General features: G+C 42.4%; 1 protein-coding gene across 3 annotated transcripts in view; it reads left to right on the top strand.

Annotated features, from left to right (window-relative positions):
* Positions 1–11,986: 11,986 nt before the first annotated feature.
* Positions 11,987–19,659, top strand: part of LHFPL3 (LHFPL tetraspan subfamily member 3) — a 556,172-nt gene continuing 548,499 nt past the window's right edge. For all 3 annotated transcript variants that reach the window (XM_029927664.1, XM_029927674.1, XM_029927681.1), the window contains exon 1: positions 11,987–12,425. In XM_029927664.1, coding sequence (XP_029783524.1) covers positions 11,987–12,425 — 439 coding nt within the window. The remainder of the gene's footprint in view (positions 12,426–19,659) is intronic.

Below are 19,659 nucleotides of genomic sequence, written 5' to 3'. Positions count from 1 at the left end.
TTCCAGAAGGGGTACTATTTTGTATCCAGGGTGCAGCTAAAGAATCTGAGCTTTGGAAAGAATAAGTGACGCAATTAACAACCAACAAATGATAAGCTAGGATTCAAACTCAGGTAGCTAGATTCCAGATCTGGCATTCTTTACTCGCAGTTACACTATGCTCTATTTGCACCCTGTGAGTAGACACTTAACTTTTTGGGCAAGACTGGAGTAGCACTGCTCAAGCTGTACTCCAGGGTGAGATTAGTTATATACCCCCCATCACAACCATCATTACCTTACCAGCTTAATCAGCAGCAATCTTACTGTGGACCCCCAAGATCCGATTTGTGCAAATCCAGTAGGACATGTGCCACAAAACATGCAAAAGTAAAATCAAGACCCTAAACCATTCCAGATACTTTTGTTCAGAAGAAGTCTCATGGAAGATTCCTTTGATGGAGTATTTCCATTATTCTTTTAATAATCTTTTTTGCTGCTTTTTTTTTATCAATCCCAAAATTATCATCTGCTTGAACCTTGTGTCACAAAAATGAGAATAGGGCAATTTAGTAGTTTTAAATGGTGTCAAAATGGGAAATGAAGATAGGAAATGAGAGACTAAAGAATAATAATGGCATAGACAGAAGCAAAGCATATGTTTGGGATCTAGACTGGGTGAAAGGCATAAATCCTTTATATTAACATGATTTCTTTGTGACTCTTTGATATGTTGTTTTGATGGTTGCTTCTGCCCTATTCAATTATTAAAATGGTTGTGGAAAAGCATTTTGAGAGTGACTGGATATCTAAGATTTAGTGATCCTGACAACCTAACCTGGATATTTTGCCAGTTACATACCTATCTTTTACTATATATTCCAGTTATCTCCTGCTGTGTAACAAACCATCTCAACTTTATGGCTTAGAACAGTCGCAATCATTTGTAGACAGGGCTTTGCTGAGGTGGTTTATCTCTGCTCCACGTTGCGCTAGTGAGGCAGCCCAACCAGAGGCTAGAGGATCCGTTTTCAAGATGGCTGACACACTTTGCTGCAAGATGGCGCTGGCTGGCAGCTGGGAGTTCAGCCAGGGCTGTGGAATGTGGGCCTCAATTCTTCATCTTGTGGGCTTTTCCCATAGGCTGTTTACACTTCCTCATGCATTGGTGGCTGAGTTCCAAGAACAAAGGTCTCAGAAGAATCAGGCACAAGGTATCATCTTTTATGGCCTAATGTCGGAAGTCATAAAGCATCATTTCCGCTATAATCACAGCCTGCCTAGACTCAAGAGGAGGAAATATAGTCCCCTCACCCCCCTCAACAGGAGGGGCATTGAAGCCACACATTAGAAAGCTTGTGAGATGGGACATACAATGGCCATTTTTGGAAAGTGCAACCTGTCACACCATATTTGTTCATTCCTTCATTTATCCAATAAATATCTATTGAACACTGAATTAAGAGTTGTTTTCAGTAGTGAGGAAAAATATACACTTACTCTGTGGTGAGAGAAATAAGCCTTACTCAAACAGTCACATAAATAGATAGATATATGAGTATAATGGTGATAAGTGGTACAAAGAGAGATCATGAAGGAGTGTGAGGACATCAAAGACATCAGTAAAGGTTTTTTTCCAGAAAAAGAAATGTGAGTTAAACTGAGATCTTAAGGCTGAGGAAGAGTGAATTTCTTAAACTTCATTCCATGCACAGGGGACAGAATGGGAAAAGCCATATGGCAAAAGGGAAGAACATGTGAGAACAAGGACACAAAGAAGGCCTGTGTGGCTGGAGAAGCGAGTGAGAGAAAAAAAATGGAAGAAGTTGAGGCTGGAGAGGCTGGTAGAAGAGTCCAGGCCAGGCAGAGACATGCTAAGGCATTTTGCCTTTAGTCTCAAAGCAGAGAGAAGTTATTGAAGTGTTTGAAGCAGAGGCAATGGCATAATCAGATTTACATTTCAAAAAGGACACTGTCCTCAGTGTGAAGAATAAATAGGAGAGGGTGGAAGCAAGGAAACAATGATGTGGCTCTTGTCATCATAGTTCAGGCAAGAGTGATTAAGAATGTAGACTAGCCTGTTGGTGGAGATGAACCTGTTGGCAAGAATTGAACAGATTTGAGAAATGGATAGGAGGTCCTGCATTTATCTGGATCTCTCCTCAACCACTGGATTCTGGTTTTCTAGAGCAATAGGAGCTAAATCTTAATAATGTTTTAGTCTATACTACTTAGCCCAGCCCCTGGAATGTGAGAGATAATTAATTAGTGTTTGTTGGATGGATGGATAGATGAATGGATGGATGGATGGATGGATGGATGGATGGGTGGAATTCCAAGCTCCCCAGTTCTCTCCTGTCTTAGTACTGTTACTCAGATTGCTCTCTTCTTGCAATATCTGCCCTCTTGTTCTCACTTCTCTCCATTCCCTGGTCAACCCATCATCAAGGGAGCATTCTTGGATCTCGAGCTAGTCTGATATTTGCCCTCTGTCCTTCAGAAGGCATCTCTATCACATATTAGAACTGACCACACTGCATTGAGATTCTCAATTTATCTCTTTTACCTGATTCTGTGAGCTCCCTCATGCAGGGACTATGTTTCGTTCACATCTGTAACCCCGGTACCTAGTACACACTACAGTAGGCACTAGTTAATATTTGCTTATACTGATGAATGGAGGAAATGAATTTTATGTGTGTAAGACCCCAAATACAAAGGTGTCAGAGCTGACATTTTGTGGGAGGAATATTGAGAGCACAGCTAATCTTCTTTCCCAAAGGATTGCCATTGCCTCCACCTGCGAGAAGTCCAGAAGATTGCTGGTGAACTATCTTTAAGGAAGTAAACTTAATTTCTTATTTTGTGACTATGTTACTATCATTTAAAAAGGTACAATGTATCAGAGGCGCCTGGGTGGCTCAGTTGGCTAAGTATCTGACTCTTGGTTTTCACTTAGGTCATGGGTTGAAGCCCTGCTATCAGCTTAGAGCTTGCTTGGGATTCTCTCCTTCTCCCTCTCTTTCTGCCTTGCTTGTGCTCACTTTTTCTCTTTCACTCTCTCTCTTAAAATAAATAAATAAACTTTAAAAAGGAATGCTTAAACATGATTTCCTTTTATTTATTTTCTTTTATTTAGAAAGAGAGTGCAAGCAGGAGAAGGGCAGAGGGAAAGAGAGAGACAATCTCAAGCAGGCTCCAAACTTTGTGATGATCCTGACCCAGGGCTCTGCCCACAAATCTGAATTCATGACCTAAGCTGAAATCAAGAGTTGGGCACTCAACTAAGCCACCCAGGCATTCCTCCCCTCATTTTAAAAACACATTTTAAATTGCTGCTTTTGTTTTTTTTTTCTGCTAAAACCAACATCTGGGTCCACTCAAAGTTGGTTTTCACCGACAAATTTTTTTTTCCTGTGTAAGGATTGGACTTTCCTATTTCTTTATGTCTCAGTTCTTTTGTTGTTGAAAACTGAACATTTGAGATAATAAGTAACAGCAATGTCAGATTCTAATTTTCTCCTGAGGAATTTTTTTTCAGAAACTTGCCTGAACTTAACTTATAGGATCTATCTCCCTTATTTAGTCAGTGGCTGCTGATATCTCTGCTCAGGTTTAAATATATATATAGTATTTATTTTTTAGTCTGGCTTCTTAGAGGTTTCCCCTGAGTCTTCATAGCTTAATGGTCAGGCAATGATTTCAGTAGAGGTTAAGTTCAAATTCATCAAACCTGTAAAAATTCTATCCTCTAACAATTGATTCAGGCATTTTTCAAGTCTTCTTCAGCATTTTTAAAAAGAATTTTATTTTATTTTTTTAATGTTTAGTTTTTTATTTGTGTATGTGTGTGTGAGAGAGAGAGAGAGACAGAGACAGAGACAGAGACACGTGTGAGCTGGAGTGGGGCACAGAGAGGGAGACAGAGGATCCAAAGTGGGCTCTGCACAGATAGCAGTGAGCCCAATGTGGGGCTTGAACTCGCAAACTGGGAGATCATGACCTGAACTGAAGCTGGAAGCTTAACCAACTGAACCACACTGCCCCCTTCCCCTTTTTAAGTAGGTTCTAGGCCCAACAGGGGGTTTGAACTCACTACCTTGAGAATGAGAGTCACGTGCTCTACTGATTGAGCCAGACAACTTGAGGTACACCCCAAGTCTTCCTCAGCTTTTACTTTCACCAAATCCTTTTGTGTCTCCCCTGATTGTGTATGTCATTCCTCACTTGTCCCAGCATATGTGGAGAGCTTGTGTAGCTTGTCTATGGCTCTCTCATTTCTAGACTATCCCCATTAAATTTATGACTACTTGCCCCCAGTGAGACCTTGGGCAAGTAGAGCCATGGGTTTTCCGTGCTAAATCCTACTGAGCTTGCTAAGTTTAGTAATAATGTTGTTTGGCATGGACTTTTGCCCTCCACTCCAAATGAAGCGTTCTCCTGGCAGAAGATGATAGCGTTCATTGCTAGCCCTGTCTTGCTAAAACAGTATGTGGATTGAACCAGGAGTAAGTAGGAAGAAAGCGACCTCAGGCAAAAAGACCACAGACTCATAATTTTCTTACAATATTTCAGCAGTTCTTCATGAATAAATGCTTCTCAGTTTGCTTTTGCCTTTGGTCGACTTTCAGAGCTTTAAGATGGCTGGTTTGACGCTTCCATTCAGCTTTTTATTTGCTTTTGGGGAGAGGAGGCTCTGCCTTCTTCATGCTGCCATGATTGAAAGTTAATTAAGGTTTACACTTTTAATATCTACTCTGTACATTTAAGTAACATCATAACAATTATGTCATTCCTGTGGGTGTACTGGGTTTTTTCTTGTTGTCATTTTTATTTTTTTAAGGGATTTATACAGTTTGGAGGAAACTGTAGACTTGTGAGAATTCACAAGGCAACATGTACTTTTTCCCACTTTGAAACTAAATGCCATTTCTGAGCAAGCGTACCTCAACAGGCAGAATCACATATCATGCCTGAATATTGTAAAGTGAAGAAATTCATTAAGAAATTAACTTCTCATGAGGCTTTTTTCAGCCTTAATAAGCCCCTTATTAAGTTTCCATGAAATAAAGAGTAATGGAAGATTCTTCAAAAAAAAAAGAGAGAGAGAGAGAGAGAGTGAGTGAATGGGATGAAATGTTTATATCAAATGAAATAGTTTATAGCTTTCAAGCAAATATCATATATGCATATAGTCTTTGCAGGAAGCATTTGAAAAGTAAGTTGGCTTAAAGTCTTATCAGAGGTTGAATGTGGTACGTTTGAGTAAATGATTTCTCACTCATTTGTTTCCTGCAAGAGCATTTTATGTCCCTAGCATATTGGCTTTTTGTTTCTGCATGTGATATGCTTTGGCCAAAGGAATATGAGATGACATGCTATATTTGAACAGAAGTTTAAATTTTTTTAATGTTTTTTATTTATTTTTGAGAGACAGAGAGAGACAGCATGAGCAGGGAGGGTCAGAGAGAGAGAGAGGGGGATGAAGAATTCGAAGCAGGCTCCAGGCTCTGAGCTAGCTGTCAGCACAGAGCCCAATGCGGGGCTCGAACCCACAAACTGAGAGATGATGGCCTGAGCTGAAGCCGGACGCCTAACCGACTGAGCCACCCAGGCGCCCCATTGAGTAGATGTTTTAGATACAGTTTTAGGATTTGCTGCATCCTTTTCTACTTCTGTCCTTACATCAGCAACATATCCCAGGTAGGGCTTGCTCCTTCAACTTGGATCTCAGAATGAGAATGGAAGCAGACCTGCAGTTAGGTCCACTGCCTGGAGCAGAGCCTTAGCAACCAGCAACCTCATGTGGCGTCGGTTAGATGTAAATGTTTTGTGGTTATAAGCCTGTGAGTTTGGATTGCTTCTGTAGCAAAAGCTGACTAATATAAGTATAAAAAAACATGTCTCTTCAACAAAATCACTGAATTATCAAAAATAACATTTTTGTATTACTATGGCAGTAAAAGGAAGCATCTAGATGGGTTGCCTTTACATTTAGAGGGGTATTTGGGGTTATACAACTTTAAATATATGCTATGTGGGTTGGGGAGATTCTCAGAAAGACCTAAACTGAGGTCTGAGAGACTCAAGTGCTTGCCAAGTGGGAGAGACAAGCTTTGTGAATAAAGATGTGTCCAGCAGAGAATCCAAGAAGTAGTTCCAAATATGAACCCTAAATTGAAAGTACAAGGGTAGATATTCCAAAAGAATGTATTGATTTTCAAACAAGGTGCATCTTGCATGGGAAACTCCATGGAGTAGTTTCAGAATTAACAGTAGATAGACTTATTTAAAAAAAATCAGGAAGACCCAATGAGTGCTACATTGGAAGAGAACAGAACATATATACTGAACTGAAAACTTTAATATAATAATTGCTCCTTTAGAGACTTAAAAAATCATACCTCAAATGTCGATTATGCTCCTATAGTATTTTATTCAATATAGGTCACTACTTACCCTCAGAAAGAACTGTTCTGAAAACATCGAGGGCTTACAAAGGTTAACAGAGAGATGGTTCTTCTAGCACAGGCTGTAGAGGTGTTCAGCCTATGAGAAAACAACTTATATTCTTAGCTGGGTTTTAGAAAAGTGAAAAGAACTTATAAAAGGAGTGATTCTTACACAGAATCCAATTCAAAATAGCAGAAAAAGGGGAAGGGGCTGGGGTGGGGAAAAGAGAGGAAAAAGGGAGAGAAGGAGAATGACTGATGTTCCCGTTTCCCATTTCTTTATGTGGAACTCCCATCTCTTTGCAAGTGATAGAGACTAAGGTGCAATGAATCAGAGCCTTGTGATCAATGTGATCTCGAGTTGCAGGGGGCATTGAAACACTCAATGCATTTGATTGGTACTGCTGACCTAGTGACTGATTCACTAAGAGGTGTTTCCTGATGTCTGAAAAGCTCTAAAAGAGAACAAAGGGGGAGGGAAATGGCAGAGGGAAATCCTTGGTCACAGAAAAGAGATATTCTGGAGCGGGATCTGATACTGACCTTGGTAATATCCCTAGAAATTGATTAAATAACAGATTTTAGAAGTCATCTCTTTTTCCATTTTTCAAGGTCATAGCGATGACTTATGCGAAAATACGAAGTACCGCTTGCCTAAAAAATTATAACAATTGGATTTCAGAAGAGATTTTTCGATTTCAGATAAAATGCCTGCATCATGAGTCTGATATCTTTTGTTAGGTCTTGCCTCATTTTTTCTGCAAGTACTGGGTTTTAGCTTTGATTTTGCAAAGTCATCCTAGAATAGTCTTTGTAGAACAGAATAGAATTCTACTGCAGAAACGGACCTTGGAATTCAGCTGATATCCTCTTTCCCTCTTCATAATTTTAGGGATGAGAAAATGAGGCCCCAAGAGCCTCAGGCTCTCCCGGTTAGTCAGAGATGGTACTGCTTCGGGGTCCTGTCTTTTGCCCGCCAAGGCCTTCACACTTTCTTAAGCCATCACGGATTAGTTTGAGATCAAAACAATTCATTCTTAAACTTACCCAGAATCCTTTTAGTTGTGTTACGCAGTCCAACTATTCTTATTTAATTGTTTTCTGTTTTATGGTCCTAACATTGATTAAGACAAGATTTGGGAAAAGAGTGGGTCTCACTACTGACCCTCTGTGGCAGGAAGAGAAAAACATTTTTAACAGTAAAGTTGGAGATTTGAGTGTTCAGTATGTCTAATTTGAGGCTGTCAGTGACACTGACTTCTACTAGTTATTTAGCACGTATGAATCATGTTATAGTTTCAAAATACTCTTCTATCAATAGTAACTTCTTAGCATGAATCAGGCCAGTTTTATTATTTCCTCTTCCCCCAAACAGCTTTCCTGGTCACATCCTATTTGATGAATGTAATGAGCTGCAGTGCTTAGCTGTCTAAACTCCTAAAGTCTACATGGTGTCAGACAAAAGTTTAGATTCACTTTAGGGACAATCTTGCCTCTGGGGTATCTGGTTTTAAAGGTCAAGGGCGATGTTGGGATGGACAATGGAAGGATTTAGGAAGATGTAGAAGAACAATCTGCATTCAGTGATGGCAACTAAAGCGTTTACAGCAGTTCTAGTTCATCCCTAGTTCTTAGAGTCTTGGGAGACCCTGGTCATCCTGGAAATCCATTGTGGTGCAGGGCAGGATAAAGGTAGGGGGAAGGGCCATTGGCAGCATTTGGTTCATCCCTGACTGACCTGACTTCAAGGAGCAACAACTCAAGTTCTCAGGGGAATTCATGGGAGCACTTTAATTCTGCAATACACCAACAGCAGTCTCTTCCTCGTTGCTGTTGACAAGAGTGGACACTTTGAGAGTGTGTGTGTGTGTGTGTGTGTGTGTGTGTGTGTGTGTGTGTGTGTGTTTGGTGTAGTGATTCTGAGCACGAACCTAGAGGCAATTCCAAACCTGGAATAAGAATAGGGCTCTCCTTGGGTATGACTCAAATAGAGAAGCTCTTTGAATCACAACATTTGAATCTGAGTCACTCGCCAGTCTTTTCTCTGTCCTATAAAGGCAATTTAAGCACTGAGGTCTAAACCAGGCTTTTTGATTCTCAGACTTTTCCCTCTCAGCAACCTTCCATCCCAACTACCCCATGGGAGCAGTAAGATCTCTTTTAGGCATTGATTTTAAAGAAAGACCACTTCATACAAGGAGGTTTAGGGGGATTTGAGGGCTTGGGAGAATCACTAGAAATTACTGTCAGTTCATGCTGTAAAGCTATCTCTGCCCCTGGGACACATGGCCTGCCAGATGGCCCCATAAATCTGATTACCCTCACCTTCCCTCTTCTTCCTTACATGCTAAAACTCTTCTGATTTTCTGACTTGCCAGCAACTTCAGGGGAGTTAAGACAAATGAAACCTAATGGAAGTTCTGGCCCTCCATTGCCATCAATGCACCGATGATGCATCACTGTGAATTATATTTTTAGAGGCTTGCAAGTGTTATATTGGGCTGGCTCATATTTAGGTCATCATCCCCACCTCCCCCAAATGCCTCTGATTTTTTAAAGACCTTCTGAGAGCCTACAACCACCCTTGCAAAAAATTCTTAGTCACCTAAACTTACACTTATACTCCCGTTTAATTCTGTCCTCCTGATTTCCGAAGACCTGCCTAAAGGACCTGGAATTGTAACACTGGAATTTCATGCTTATAGGACAAATTGTATGTAAGATTCCAACACTAATCCTTTAGATCCTTTCAGAGTTTCAACAATAGCCCCTTCATCATCTTGTGTATCCTGTCTGTATTCCTATGTCCACTCTCTCCATATAATCTCCAATCTTCAGGTTATTAGATGATGGGCTTGATTGGCCTTTGTCACTTAGACTATCACCGGAATCCTCTTCTAAGTAATAGGTATTTATGCAGCAGAGTGCCTTTTGGAGCTTTTCTTCCTCCTCTATGCCCCCATTGAACCATTCTAAGCTTCCCTATCCATTCCTCGTAGCTTCATATTCCACCTGGTATGCCCTGTTTCTCATGCTCTTGTGAGATGGGCATTTTGGGCATAATGGCAAGATGCTATCAAGGAGCCTAAGTGTTTTTTTTTTTAGTAAAATATAATCTCAGTTTATTGAGGCATTCCCACAGTGTTCTTTCACAGAATTGAGTATACAACACTTACATTTTACTCCCAAGCATGTGCTTTGTTTTTATTTTTATTTTTTATATAGTTTATTACCAAGTTAGTTTCCATATAACACCCAGTGCTCTTCCCCACTAGTGCCCCTCTCCATGACCATCACCCCCCTTCCTCTTCAGCCCTCAGATTGTGCTCAGCATTCAAAAGTCTCTGATGATCTCCCCAACTCTTCCCCTCCCCTTTCCCATTCCCATGGTCTCCTATTAGGTTTCCCCTGTTAGACCTATGAGTGACAACATATGGTATCTGTCCTTCTCTGCCTGACTTATTTCGCTTAGCATGACACCCTCGAGGTCCATCCATTTTGCTACAAATGGCCAGATTTCATTTTTTCTCATTGCCATGTAGTTAGTATTCCATTGTTTATATATATCACATCTTCTTGATCCATTCATCAGGTGATGGACATTTAGGCTCTTTCCATGATTTGGCTATTGTTGACAGTGCTGCTATGAACATTGGGGTACATGTGCCCCTATGCATCAGCACTTCTGTATCCCTTGGGTAAATCCCTAGCAGTGCTATTGCTGGGTCATAAGGGAGTTCTATGGATAGTTTTTTGAGGAACCTCCATACTGTTTTCCAGAGTGGCTGCATCAGTTTACATTCCCACCAACAGTACAGGAGGGTGCCCATCTCTCCACATCCTCGCCAGCATCTATAGTCTCTTGATTTGTTCATTTTAGCCACTCTGACCGGCGTGAGGTGGTATCTCAATGTGGTTGTCTATATGTTTTTCATCATTTAAAGTATGGAAGGGAGTGTAGACTTTAGGGGCCAAATTTTAACAGAATTCTCTTCTTCCTGCTCCAAGGATCCAATGGTCACCTGGGCCAAAATGGTTTACTACCAGTATTGTCAGCTGCTATTGAGCATTCTGGTTTCTTTGCTTTGAGTAGGAGTGGGTGGGTAGGTTACATGTTTCTTTACGTCAGAATCAGAAGAAACCAAAAGAGTAGCCAATGGAAATAAGGAAATGGAGATTGAAAGGCAGACACTGTTAAAAGAGCAACAGAATGACTGTAAAGGGAAAACATTAAGCTAAGGAAACAGTACAAAGTGCAGGTGTAAAACAGCAATGCTACATGGAAATGTAAGGCATTGCACCGTGAATAGTTCACGGGAAAATTACTCTGGAAGCAACTCTCTGGCTTGCTGGAGCTTTGGGTTGTGAGAAATACCAGGACAATGAAAACAATCGCCCGCTGTCTTCTTCATTGTATCCTTAGCACTCAGCACAGTGCCTAGACGCAGAATAGATGCCACTAAATATTTGCTTAAGAAACACCACGCTGGCTAGAGTACCCAGTGTTTCCAGACAATCTACACGTTTCTGTGACAGTCATTTCCATGCCCTGCAGGCTCCATCTATGGCAGGATTTGTGGGGAAAATGACCTGACTTAAGGGGAAGTATAGGGCATGCACTGGCTACAGTTCTGTTGGCTGCATGGAGGGAGGGACACGCGAAGAGGGAAACAAGCTCAGCAGAGCAGCTATGAAACCACCCCTGAGGTGTGCCTTTTACATGATTGTCTGCGAGTCTCCTGTCCAACTTCTCCTGTCTCCACCTCGCGGAACACCTGGCAACCGAGGAGTTAGCCAGGGGGCAGTTCTGTGGTTGTAACAGAGAGGCTCTGGGGGGCAGTACGTCTCCTCTTCCTGGCGTCTCTTGCCTGCACCTGCCGCTCGGTCCCTCGCGCCTCCTCAAACATGCAGAGGTCGAAGCACGTCGCTGTGCGGTGCAGAAATGCTCGCAGAACCAGCCTCCCACACCGCTCCCTAACACCAAGCGGGATCCTGGGATCGCCTCTGGGATCCCTGTGGGTGCTCTCGCCGACTCCTTAGATTCCCCCCACCCGCCACCCCCCAGGCCCGCTTCTCCGGCACACGCCCACCACTCGAGGGGCGTCCCAGGGTGATCTCGGTCCTCCACGCCCCGGGGCGACCCGCATGGGCGGGGGATGGGGCGGAAGGCGGGAAGCCGAGTGGAGGGCGCCCGAGCTCGCGCGCCACACTGCCCCGCGCGGGATTTGCCGCCTTCAGCTGCAGCAGCTGCAGCGGCGGCGGCGGGAAGAGGGGTGGAGGGCGGCGAGGAGGGCTGGAGCCCGGGCCAGGAGGGAGGGAGGGAGGGAGGGGGGCCGGGAGGCTGTGCCAGACGAGCCGGAGGGGTGCTCAGCGCTCCCCCGCCCTCCTTCCGGGAGCGAGGATGCAGACTCTGAAACTGGCGCTGCTGGGCTGAAGCAGAGGCAGGGGAGTTGCAGCGCGCGCGGCTCGGTGAGTGTGTCTCCTGAGCGCGGAGAGGCGGGGGGAGGCGGAGGACGAGGAGGAGGAGGAAGAGAAGGAGGAGGAGGAGGGGGAGAATGCCCGGAGCCGCCGTCGCTGCCGCCGCCGCCGCGATGCTCCCGGCTCAGGAGGCTGCCAAGCTGTACCACACCAACTATGTGCGGAACTCGCGGGCCATCGGCGTGCTGTGGGCCATCTTCACCATCTGCTTTGCCATCGTCAACGTGGTGTGCTTCATCCAGCCCTACTGGATTGGCGACGGCGTGGACACCCCGCAAGCCGGCTATTTCGGGCTCTTCCACTACTGCATCGGCAACGGCTTCTCCCGGGAGCTGACCTGCAGGGGCAGCTTCACGGACTTCTCCACGCTGCCCTCGGGCGCCTTCAAAGCCGCCTCCTTCTTCATCGGCCTCTCCATGATGCTCATCATCGCCTGCATCGTTTGCTTCACCCTCTTCTTCTTTTGCAACACGGCTACGGTGTACAAGATCTGTGCCTGGATGCAGCTCACCTCCGGTGAGTGCGCGCTCACCTCCGCGGAGGCGGAGGGACCGCGGGGCGCCCGAGCCCGGAGGGGCGGGAGTGGGAGGGGCGGGGGCCGGGCGCGCCGCGGGATGCGGATCAACTTAATCCGCTCGGGCGTGGGATGGGGCCGGGAGCCTTGGGCGGCCGGAACCCCCGGGGTTCCCCAGCCCGGCACCCGCGCGTTGTCCAGGGCTTTCCAGAACCTCCCCAGCGCGGGGGACGCCGCCCAGGGGGACGCGCCGGAAGAAGGGCGGTTGCTGGGTTGTGTCTGCCCCGAGACCGAGATGGGGAGAGGGGCCGGCCGCTTAGGGCGCGAGCCGAGGGACCAAGGAGGGGACTGACCCAGCCTGGCGAAAAGCGGCTTTGGAGAGGTTGTAGTGGAAGGAGAGTCAGTGTGCCCTGTCCCTCTCTGGGACTGTTTCTGTCATTGCTTCAGGAGGGGGTGGTGCTGGAGAAACTGTTTCACTCCGTCCCGGGCAGTTATAAAAATTTTATCGTCCATCTGGAAATGAGTAGATGCTAATTCTGTTGTGGGTTTCACCCTTCTAAGAAAAACGTAGCTTAGCATGCTCTTTTTTAGCAATTCCCCAAATGTTAACGTCAAGTCTTCAGTTTAGTTCCTTGTCGGCAAAGGTCCTTGCATTAAATCCTTAAGCAGAGATCTTGAGGGAATCCAGATTTCTCAAGATCTTATTTTGGGGAAGTGGCTTTCGGGAGATGGGCTGAGAGGAAATCCTGTTCCATTAGCATTTCTGATCACTTTTTGCCTGTGGTTGATAGAATGTTGCTAGCTAGAGGACATGAAAATACTTTTTTCTGAGCATTAAAGTTACTTTTAACCCAGAAAGGATGGGGGTGCGTTTCCCCTTGGCATTGGAGAGTCATGAAACAAAACTGACTCCTTTCTCTCCTTCCTGTGATGCGGATTCCCATCTGGTAGCCACCTTGGATGCCCTGCCTTCTAAAGGCAGCCTCCTTGGTCCAACACTTGACACTCTCCTATTCCAACATTGTTGGGTCCTTTTGATTTTATGGGTGATCAGGTTGTGCAAGAACATAGGATATTTCAGGCAGTGAAATGGTCTCATTTATGTTTTGTTTTATTGTTCTCATTCTTTAAGGTTTATATTACCTTCAGGATTTTGTACTTATTCTTATGCCTGGGGAGTTTTTTTGGGGGAGTTAAGGATTTGATCCCTGAGTTTACCAGGATGATGAAGTCCTTAAAGGTGTCAGACAAGAACATGAAGGTTTATGATCTTTTGTATTGCTGGTTGACATTAGAGAAACTTGTGGGAGCCTAAACTTGTATTATGGAAGTATTTGCTTTGTAGGAAGTATGTCTCAGCTGATTTTGATTTGCCATATTCTGGGAACATGTGCAGGTGGGAGGCAAGAAAGGACCCCCACCCCCATACAATTATCCTCCTGAAATGCTCCAAGTTCTCCACAGACTCTGTTTTTATACATACTGTTCACTTTTGTGGCGATTTTAAAAGCAGACTAACTTTGAGATTTGGAATAAAGTCATATATTATAGTTGCTCTTGACATTTGGCTCCGGTTTGACTTTGACAACAAGAGGACACTGAGAAGGCAGCTGTTTTTCAGAAAAGGAATTGACCCTGCACAGCTAATTTTAATTTTTCTGAGTTAAATGACCTATTTAGACTGGTAATTCAAAGTAGATTGTTTTTCGAAGGTCTGAAAGTAATTTGTGGGTGATTTCTCAGCAACACATTCATAAATATTTTTTTATGAGTTGCCATACTCTGAACACAAGCTTTTTTGTTTTTGTTTTATTTTAAAAAGTTAAGAAAACAATCTTTGGGACAGAATTGCCAGCTTTGAAGTTAATATGACTACAACTATTATGGTGTTTTTTTCTTTCCTTTTCCTGGAATACAGCACAGAGGAATAATTCTGGGGTAGTGAAATACAAGGTCATGTTTTCAGAAATTTGACATAAATATATGATCCTGTTTGCAATATGTCACCGTAAAATGTGATGATGGTCTTTGTGCTAATGAAGATATTTGGACATTTATTTCATTTGTAGAGGAGTCCAAGACTCTAGGTTCTAGGCATACTTTTTAAAACCTTTCTTTGCAATTTATTTGGTATTTTATTCCTAGATAAACCATAGAAAGACATAATTTTATTTATTAATGAAACATTAACTAAGGAAGAAAGGATGATGATGATGGGGCAGTTAAGAATAAAGGTCAATTGTGTTCACAGATTTTTAAGGAGTGGGATATAGAAGATATTTTTGACGAATGTCACTTTTAGGAGCCTCTGGCTGGCTCGGTCAGTAGAGCACGCGACTCATGATCTCAGGGTCAGAAGTTCCAGCCCCACTTTGGGCACAGAGATTACTTGAAAAAACTTTTTAAAAATATTTATTTCTGAGAGCTCATGGGCTTGGAGCCTACTTAAATAAATAAATAATTTATAAAGGATTTAAAATAAGATGTCACATGTAACGTGTTTTTTTTTAAGTCTAACAAGAAATTTAGCATAATGTAAATTATTCTCAAACTTTAGGTTCTAACTTTTAGTCCATTTCCCTCTCATGTTCCACCTTCTCATGCTTATACTGTAACTGTACCTAGGCTTATCTCAAGTGTAATTTGCAGGCTATGATCGATGAGACTTAATGTGCTATTTGCTTATTAGAGACTGTTTAACCCTCATTGGAAGTCAAGCGATTAACTTGTGTATTTAGGTATCTAAGCATTTTCATGTAGTAACATCATAAATCAGAGCCAAGTAGAACATAAAATCCCGCATGAAATGATTAGAAGATGAGGAATCAGGAGACTTTCTTGAGGCAACACAACATCAAGAGTTATCCTTATTATGATTCTGAACAAGGAACTGGAAAAAGTACTTAATTTATTGGACCTGAAAATGATGTTGCTCTTTTATCTAGATATGTGAAGCACATGTAATTAATGGTCCTATTATGAACACCTTGCCCTGTCCCTCTTGCTCTCCCCTGTAAATTATTATTAACCTCAGTAGAGTGAGGTTGCCCAATTAGAAGCTAGTATGTCACACCGCTTCTGGATGTAATGCTGTACTTATGGACCTTGTCTAATATAAAGACTGAAGACATAAAAATAATACATAGAATATGTAATAGTAATCAGAGATGCAAAGCTTTCCTAGTTTTCAGAAAGACAACTTCTTGAGAAGAAAAGAGATGTTTTTTCTTTCTGTATGGTTTCTCTCACACTAAAAAGAAAGACATAGATCTGTAACTGGTCAAGTAGATAATAAAGTCCAGACTTAAAAAAAAAATCAGGATGGAAAGGGAATGTTGTTGCTCTGGGAACTTGATTCTCTTCTTCCATGTTCTTGCTCTTTAAATCCGTGTTTCTGTCTGTTTCCAAGTCTGTTAATAGCCAAGTCTCATAATGGTGTTGTTTTGTTTGTTTTACCATGTCTGGAATTGTTTCTAGAAGGCCAAGTTAACTGTTATAGGCCAAAGAAATCTTTTCTTTTTCTTAATAAGCTAAAGCATTAAGGGGCACCTGGCTGGCTTAGTCAGTAGAGCACATGCCTCTTGATCTTGAAGTTGTAGGTTCAAGTCTCATGTTGGGTGTTGAGATTACTTAAAAATAAAAAATCTTTAAAAAACAAAATAAGCTAGGGGCACCTGGGTGACTTAGTTGGTTGAGTGTTGGACTTTGGCTCAGGTCATGATCGCACGGTTTGTGAGTTTGAGCCCCACATCGGGCTCTGGGCTGACAGTGTGGAGCTTGCTTAGGATTCTCTGCCTCTCCTCTCTCTCTGCTCCTTCCCTGTGTGTGATTTCTCTCTCTCTCAAAATAAATGAATACACCTAAAAAATATGCTAAGGCATTAAGGTAAAATTTATGGTTTTTTAGACTTCTTGGTCAAAAGCAGCAGATGAAGGGTAATTGCTTTCATCTGTGAAGAAGGGCACCAGCTCCAAGTTGGATTTCTTTATGCAGGAGAGATCAGTTTAGGAGAAAGGATTGCATTAGCCACATCCTCACCTCTTGTCATTTGGAGTGTAGCAACAAGAAGGGCCACCAACATAGCGAGGCTGTGTGGCAAGGGTTAAGGACTGAATTGCTTAGTCACTACTTCCCCCTGTTTCCCTGCCTTAGTTTTTCTCAGCTCTTTTTAGCCAATTTCCTTTGTTGGCTAAAATTTTATAACTTTGTTGTTTAGGTAAGAAGAAAATCATCAGAGATAATCACTGCATTTAGAGTCTGCAAGAAGAGCTTTTGTAATGTTATATGATACTGTCTCATGACACCTTGCTCTTTTCTCATGTATCTTACCAACATTTGAGATGATAGAGGTGTTTGTGCATTTGTTTATTGTCTGTCTTCTCCAGTACATGGAAATATCCATGAAGCCGTGTCTATTTTTCTTCATATTGCATAAAGGTCAAGATCTGGACACTGGCGTGAAAAGATGTGGGTTTCAAACCTGGCTCTGACACTCGCTGACTGTATGACCCAGGGAATTAATTTCTCTGTATTCCATTGCTCAGCTGCAAAGTGGGCGTGTACCTGTACTTATCTCAGTCGATTGGTGCAAGGATTAAGGAGCTAATGTGTGTACTGGGATTGGTGCCTGGTGTGTGGTAAGCAGGCACTCTGAGTGTTAGATATGGTTACAGTTCTTGTATTGTCACTGCTGTGTCTTGGCACAGAGTCATATATGCATGTTATGTACTGAATAGTAGATATTCAATAAATTGTTCATGAGTAGAAGAAAGAATGGATGATTAATGGGGTGAAGGATGAAAGGGGAGATGTAAAATTTCCCACATGCCCTGTTGAGAAGTGAATGTCATAGATTCTTTGAAGCCACAATGCTCATCTTTCTCATTGGTCTGTAGCAGGGATTGCACTGAAGGATCTCTTCCACCATTCTTTGACAGCAGTGATTGTGACCTGACAGCCTAGTTCATGATGAATTTACTCCCAACTGGGGGGCTTTTCTGATGCAAGGGTCATGGGCTTTATTACAACCATAGGACATAATTAATTATACCTTAGGATTCAGTAAGTTTTTCCTTTTCCTCATTTGACTTCTCATGAGGAAAATCATTCAAAATGGAAGTTTTATGGAAGAATCACAAGATTAGGCTTTCATAAGAGCAGGGACCCTGTTCCAGATTGAATTTCCTTCCATATCTTCAGGAGCAATCCAGACAGGAGAGGATGTGTCTTGCAGGCTTTCCACTTCTTCTTCTGGGCATCATTGCAGATGTGTTCTTGGACCCACAGGGATCCTGCTAGATCTGTTCAGACAGGTGGCAGAGCTGTGATGCCTGTCTCAGGAGAGGAGCCATGGCTGGGACTTACTGGCCCTCAGGACCATCACCAACGGTTGGCTGGTGCTGGATGTATGAGGTCTTGCCTCAAAGAGCTGTTAATCCATCTTAAGTTCAGAGTTACAGAATGACCTTAAAGAGGGGATTTTCCTCTTCTAGGGCATTCCACACACTCACCCAGATGCAGAGGGAAGAGTGTGTACAACTGGTTAGGGCAGTTTTCATTTTCCAACAATATGCTCCACCTATAAGAATTTTCTATTTACCAAGTCACACTTATAAGAAAGTGATTTAAAATGAGAATTCAGAAGCTGTTTTCCTTTTTTTTTTTTTGCTTTTATGCAGCATGACAAAGGATGTGACAGTTGAAGAGATGTTGGAAAATATAGTAATGTGAATGTCAAAACAAATGATTTTTATAAAAGTGGGATTTTAAGTGAACATCTGTGAAAATAACAGACCCCATATAGCCCATGTGGTACATTGTTAGTTTTTTTGTTTCTGTTTTTGTTTTTTGGTCTTGGTGCAAGGCTGCACATTTAACAGCTTTTTTCCCCCCGGTTGTAAAAATGTTAACAAGGTGCATATATAATTCTAAGCAATAAATAAATAAATAAATAAATAATACTTAACCATAATGTGGTATCAGATGCTTGACATGAAAATAAGTATTTAGTGATTAGTGCTTGTATTTGGTATGATATTTTGATCAGAGAATTCAGATGGCCAGGCTGGTATATTGTATTTTATGTACATACCTCAGGAATTTTTCAAAGTGAACATTTTAAATGAGGAATAGAAGAGGGGTGCCTGGGTGGTTCAGTCGGTTAAGCTTCTGACTTCGGCTCAGGTCATGATCTCACGGTTCATGGGATCAAGCCCCACATCAGGCTCTGTGCTGACAGCTAGCTCAGAGCCTGGAGCCTGCTTCAGATTGTGTATGTCCCTCTCTCTCTGATCTTCCCCTGCTCATGCTGTCTCTCTCTGTCTCTCAAAAATAAATAAAAGCCATAAAAAAAATTAAAACTATATGAGTTCAGCTCAGGTCATGATCTCACTGTTCAGCCCTACTTCGAGCCCCACTTCGAGCCCCACTTCAGGCTCTATGCTGACAGCTCAGAGCCTGGAGCTGCTTCCGATTCTGTGTCTCCTTCTCACACCCTGTGTCCCTTTCTTTCTCAAAAATAAACAAACATTAAAGAAATTAAAAAAGAAAAGGAAGCGAGCAGAGCACATAACTGTAGGTGGAGTGTGTGGCACTTCCGTGCATGTGTGAGGCTATCGGGAGAGGAGGAGAGAGAACCTCAGATCACACTGGCATGAAGCAAAGAGCAAACTCCCCCAGAGAATTCTAATTTGGGGGCTTAATAGCGTGATAACTGGGAGAGTTTTAAAGTATAATTTCCATAATATAGTTGAACTTTGGGGGTCAGCACCAGCTTTAATTAATGTGATTTTTGCTTATAATGAGTCAACTGGAATTTTTATTTTATATGAGGACAGACCAAGGAGCTGACCTTTATTCTTAATAATAACAAGAAGATATTAATAATGACAGAAAGTAAGAGGCTGGTTCATACAGCAAACAGTAGGTAAGTTATTTGATGGCTTAAACGCAAAACTGTTATGAAAAGTCATTGGGGCATTTCAAAAAAGAAGTAAACAAAACGACCTCTGCCTCCATTCTTAATGTTCACATAATTAATATTATGCACCTCTCAAATGATGATTATGATTCTCTGATGCGTCTATTACACAGGGTCAAAGTGCCATTCCTTAGTTTATACTGTCCTAACTGTAATCTTGAACACATTTCTCATGTCGTCTGCTAAAATGAAACAGAAAAATGAGTGGTTTGTAAGAGAGATAATTAACAAATTTTTTTATGTTTATTTATTATTGA

This window comes from Suricata suricatta, chromosome 2 (genome assembly GCF_006229205.1).
Source record: "Suricata suricatta isolate VVHF042 chromosome 2, meerkat_22Aug2017_6uvM2_HiC, whole genome shotgun sequence".
Classification (NCBI taxonomy): domain Eukaryota; kingdom Metazoa; phylum Chordata; class Mammalia; order Carnivora; family Herpestidae; genus Suricata; species Suricata suricatta.
Note: the sequence above shows the minus strand (reverse complement) of the source record. Positions and strands in the feature narration are given on the sequence as shown.